The 5,221-nt window shown below is 50.0% G+C and overlaps 1 protein-coding gene across 1 annotated transcript; it reads right to left on the reverse strand.

Annotated features, from left to right (window-relative positions):
• On the reverse strand, window positions 1-4,958 carry RPL19 (ribosomal protein L19). Its single transcript, XM_006743314.3, has 6 exons — window positions 4,892-4,958; window positions 3,888-3,994; window positions 1,826-1,948; window positions 1,075-1,195; window positions 558-668; window positions 1-207 (listed from the first exon to the last, which is right to left on the reverse strand). Exons 1-6 carry the CDS (start codon window positions 4,894-4,896, stop codon window positions 84-86), a joined length of 591 nt encoding a protein of 196 aa, XP_006743377.1. The 5' UTR covers window positions 4,897-4,958; the 3' UTR covers window positions 1-83.
• Between the last annotated feature and the right edge of the window lie 263 nt (window positions 4,959-5,221).

Consider the following 5,221-nt stretch of genomic DNA (forward strand, 5'->3'; position numbering starts at 1 on the left):
GAAGCAGATAAAGGTTGGTTTTATTGAGTAACTGATCTGTGTTACTGCCGAGGCCACTATGTACAGACAAAAGAGAGGGAGTTTTATTTCTTCGTCTCTTCCTCCTTGGACAGAGTCTTGATGATTTCCTCCTTCTTCGCCTGGAGCCGCTCTTCACGGCGCTTGCGAGCCTCCTTGGTCTTAGATCTGCGGGCCTCAGCCTGGTCACTGGATGATAGAAAAGGAAAGATGGGTCAGTTTGAGAATAAATGAGCTGCTGGGGAGACAGAAGAAAGCACCCAGACCTCTCCCTTTGAGCCTAGTCAGCGTAGGAAATGAGTCACCAGGGCCACCACAAGCTCGGCATCAACTAAGCCCCAGTCCCCGCCCTGCAATGACGGTAGGTGGTGCGCGCAACAGAGGAGCATGTATTTCTAATGCAACGGCTGTTTTCTGGACAGACTGTGTGCAAGTCACAATTAGGCATTAGTGTATTTTAAAGGTCTTAGAAGAACCCTCATAATAAAGATCAAAGAACCTGTCCCCTGTGACAGAAGCCAATTCCTCAAAAAACTTACGCCAGAAGCTTCTTGCGAGCCTTGTCGGCCTTCAGCTTGTGGATGTGTTCCATGAGAATCCGCTTGTTCTTGAACACGTTCCCCTTCACTTTCAGGTACAGGCTGTGATACCTGCAGGGTAGAAGGCGCAGGGGCTTCGGTCAGTAATGGGGGCAGAGGCTGGCCCGGCATCTGCCCCTCTATGTAAGGTCCCTAAGTACGCAGGGTTCCTCTCCTCTCTATTCTGCAGGGACGGTTTCCCCCAAACCAAGACTTTTTGTGCAATTTCCAGACAGAACAGCTTGCCTGGCAGGTCAAGTTCAATTCTTGGGCTATCCTAATGTTGCACATGGCCGGGGGGTGGGGGGGGGGAATGGGACGGGACATAGAGATGACAATGGAAGAACTTTCTTTGAAAGGCCTAAGACACATGGCTCCCTCCCCCAAGGCCAATGAGACAGTTTGTGGGTCTGTGCAGAGAACAAGCTGTCAAAGCACCAAATGGGTCTTAGTGGCCACAAGAAGAGGGTGTGCTTACATGTGGCGGTCGATCTTCTTAGACTCTCGGTATCTTCTGAGCAGCCGGCGCAGAATTCTCATCCTCCTCATCCAGGTTACCTTCTCAGGCATTCGAGCATTGGCAGTACCTTTTCTCTTACCTGCAGGGAAGGGGAGTCAAGCCCGCTGTTGTGCCTCTGGGTCTCAAGTCAGTTACTAGAGCCAGCTGCTTGGTCACAACGACAGCTGCCAGTTTCTTCAACACTTGACAATTCACTCAGTCATGGGCCAAAGGCTTGACCTCATTTTCATAGCATTGTTTTCATTTTACGACGACGACCCTAAGCATTTCTTTCATTTATTCATTTTAAGGAAGCACCAACAAGCCAATTATTCCCCACTTTCTGCAGAATGTGTAGAGGACAGGGTGTGCACCAAGCAGTATGGGAAGCTGGAAGGGGCTTTAAAGGAGCTATGACCTTCATCTCCCTAAATCATCCTAACCCTAGAAAGTGGTTTTAGGATTTACTGGACCACATTTTCAAGTACCCAGTAGAATCCTTGGCACAGTGCAGGTGCTCAATGAATGTGACCTCTTTCTACCAATACCTTCAACTCCAACACTAGCGTCACCTTTGAGTTGCACACGGAGAAAACACATCTAACATCATGGAGTAAGAAAAGGGCTTACGAGGAGACAAAATGGAAAGAAAAAGATCCTGGATATATCCCAGTCTAGACTTAGGCAACTCTAATTTTAAGTCTCAGAGAAAAGGGAAGAACACACTTACCAATGCCCATATGTCTGCCCTTCCGGCGGGCCAAAGTGTTTTTACGGCACCGAGCCCGGGAATGGACAGTCACAGGCTTCCGGATGATCAGCCCATCTTTGATCAGTTTTCGGATCTGCTGACCTGGGAAAACATGATGTTTCTAGTCAGTGAGGTGGGGCTTAGCCCCCAAAACACCAGTCATAACCCAGAGTCCAAAAAGGCCAGGCCAGAGACATCGCTCACATCCCTGGCCCAGTGGTCTCACAATGGTACAAATATTGGAACTTCTGCGTATTTCTCTTTTGTTAAAAAAAAAAACAAACTTTTGTTCTATTTTTCTAGATGTTTTATAGCACACTCAAATTATATGTATTTGAGGATGTGAGATCAAGAGTGTACAGATATGGCCTGGTCCTTCAGATCCTGTCTCACCTATTAGCTACTGGTCTAAAATAAGATTATGATATTCTGAGCACACATCACAATGCCACAAATTCAAACTGGTTAAGAAATTCCCTGATAGTAGGGCGCCTAGGTGGCTCAGTTAAGCGTCTGCCTTCAGCTCAGATCATGATCCCAGGGTCCTGGGATCGAGCCCCATTATCGGGCTCTCTGCTCAGCGAGGTGCCTGCTTCCCCTTCTCCCTCTGCCTGTCGCTCTGCCTACTTGTGCTCTGTCAAATGAATAAATAAAATCTTAAAAAAAAAAAAAGAAGAAATTCCCTGATATTGACCAACATTCTTTGCTTGACCAAACTTTCATCAGCCTCCTGAACCACCGCCTAGGCCCACTTGTGCATGTCCTTGTAAATTCTAGTCTTTTTTTTTTTTTTTTTAAGATTTTATTTTTATTTATTTGAGAGAGAGAGAATGAGAGACAGAGAGCATGAGAGGGAGGAGGGTCAGAGGGAGAAGCAGACTCCCTGCCGAGCAGGGAGCCCGAAGCGGCACTCGATCCTGTGACTCCAGGATCATGACCTGAGCCGAAGGCAGTCGCTTAACCAACTGAGCCACCCAGGCGCCCAATTCTAGTCTTTCTAAGAACCCTGCTTAAGTCAGTTTAAGCACAAACCCCCACCCTTGATATAAGATCAGGTTCCCCAACCCCCAACATTCCCCAGGTGATGTCTGATCATCCCGGCCTGTCTTTAGCAACAATCCTGTTTGGTCAATCTAGCCAGAATCCACCCCCCCCACAGCCCCTTACCATTAGGGTTTCCTCTTAGTCATCTTCCATCCACTGACCCTCACACCACCCACCTTGGCCATAAATTCCTACTTGCCCATGCTACGTTCAGACTTGAGTGCCATCTCCACCCCCCACTGTAAAATCCCACAGTTGTCCCTACACTTGCAGCAATGGTCCTGAATAAAGCCCGCCTTACTATCTTTAACGAGGATGACTGAACACCTTTTTCTGTAACAATATCACATGGAAGTAATGTGGATATGTTGCTGTCTGCACGACTGACAACTGTTTAACTGCCCCGAATTATATGCCAAGAGGCCTTTCCTAAAGCCCGAGGTCCCAGGTCTTCCCAATCCATCCTTCATCATTTCCTTGGCCATCTCTACTCTCAGTCCCTGTACTGTCTCCTCATAAATCCTTCACATAGTTATAAAGCAATACCCACGTTAGCAATGATCATTAATACAACACTGGGTTGTTCCATTAACTCCCATCCTGTCATTTTGGCAAATGACAGAGAACCTCTGGTATCTCCTTATTTCTGGGACCCTCCATTTTAAAGTTTTTTTTTTTTAAAGATTTTATTTATTTATTTGACAGAGAGAGACATAGCGAGAGAGGGAACACAAGCAGGGGGAGTGGGAGAGGGAGAAGCAGGCTCCCCGCAGAGCAGGGAGCACGATGCGGGACTCGATCCCAGGACCCTGGGATCATGACCTGAGCCGAAGGCAGTCGCTTAACCAACTGAGCCACCCAGGCGCCCTGGGACCCTCCATTTTAGAAGACCCCAGACTATGAGCTTTCCTAGGTTTGCTGAGAGTCAAAATCGTGACATCTTTCATCTCATGAAGGATGAGAAAGGAGTAGGGTGAAAAAGATCCCAAGAACTCACGGGAGTTGGCATTGGCGATTTCATTGGTCTCGTTGGGGTCCAACCAGACCTTCTTTTTGCCACAGCGGAGGACACTGGAAGCAAGCCTCTTCTGAAGCCTGAGCATACTGTGACAAACAGAAAACATTATCAAGCCCTGGAAGCCATTCCCCGACAAGACTTGCCTTGCAATCTTTTAATGTTGTGAAACCTAAAGCACGGGAACTGGATGTGTGTAAGCACTCAGGATTTGGGGCAACATCCCGCCCCCATATTAAGAATCATTTCTCTAGCAAGACTTTTGCTGTGCATTCCTGCAAGAGCAACTGGCCACCTTGGAATGAGAACAAAGTCCAAGCTATGCCTTAACTTCTCTGCCTCAGTTTTCTCCTCCGGAAAATGAGGTTAAAGGATAAAACTGGGATGAAGAAGGGGCTTATGCCCTTTCTGGTACCGAGCTCTAAAAACAGGCGTCTAAGAATCCGAGGCCAGAGGGTCTGATTCGCTCGTCTAGTCCTTTGCTTCTTGGGCCCGTCTCCCTCGTCTTATCACAGTAATAAACTTACGTTCCGCTAGCCTCAGAGTTTTCTTAGGAACCGTCCACGGGGCGGAAGGCGTTAAAGTGCTAGGGATCGCCCCACTCTTAGCAGTCTGAGGCCCGAGGCCTACGCGAGACTTGTCCTATGTCACATGGAAGCACAGCTCGGCTCCGATCCGGGGCGCCCAGCGAGTAAGGGGGGCCAGAGCCTAGACCCCGCCGCGGCCCTTCCACTGTCCGCGCAAAAGTCGCTCGCGACCCATATGGGGCGCGGGGCCCACCCTTCCCGCGGCCTCGCGTTCTCGGGACGCCACCCCCCCATCCCCGCGAGGCCGGGGCCTGGTGCGCTCCGGCCCATCCCAAGCTCCGGTACCGGCTGCTTCAGGACTGCCTCCACCTCATCTCTCCCACCCGGGGCCACGGAAGCGAGCCCTGCCGCCCGCCGGCACGTCGAATCAAGCAAAATCAGGGGCCCGCACGCCCTCACCTCATGGCTGCGGCCGCAGCGCCGAAAGGAAAGAACTCCCCCCGGCCGGGCTCCTCCCATTATCTGCGAGGGGGAGAGCCCACCCCCTGCTCCGCTTTCGCCCGTATTCCCCGCCCGTCCTTGCATCCTCTACCACACTGAGCTTACTCTTACCCTCTGTGAAGACCTAGAGAATAGAAGCCTAATCTCGGGAATCGGTTTTAAACTTAAAAATGTAAAAAATAGATCCTTTCGGTGAGGCAAAGTGGTATAGTCCGACTTCCTACTAGGCATGCGCAGCAAGGGTACCTGATCACGTGGGCAGTGGAAGCCGGAAGCCACGGCTGGACG

Source organism: Leptonychotes weddellii, chromosome 15, assembly GCF_054177405.1.
Source record: "Leptonychotes weddellii isolate Sample4059 chromosome 15, ASM5417740v2, whole genome shotgun sequence".
NCBI classification, from domain to species: Eukaryota; Metazoa; Chordata; class Mammalia; order Carnivora; family Phocidae; genus Leptonychotes; species Leptonychotes weddellii.

Bases quoted from the DNA above. Each gene is read 5' to 3' on its own strand.
- RPL19 (XM_006743314.3), bottom strand. The intron at 1,949-3,887 runs GTGAGTTCTTGG...ATGTTTTCCCAG, and splicing joins AATCGCCAATGCCAACTCCC to GTCAGCAGATCCGAAAACTG. The intron at 1,196-1,825 runs GTAAGTGTGTTC...CCTTCCCTGCAG, and splicing joins GGGCAGACATATGGGCATTG to GTAAGAGAAAAGGTACTGCC.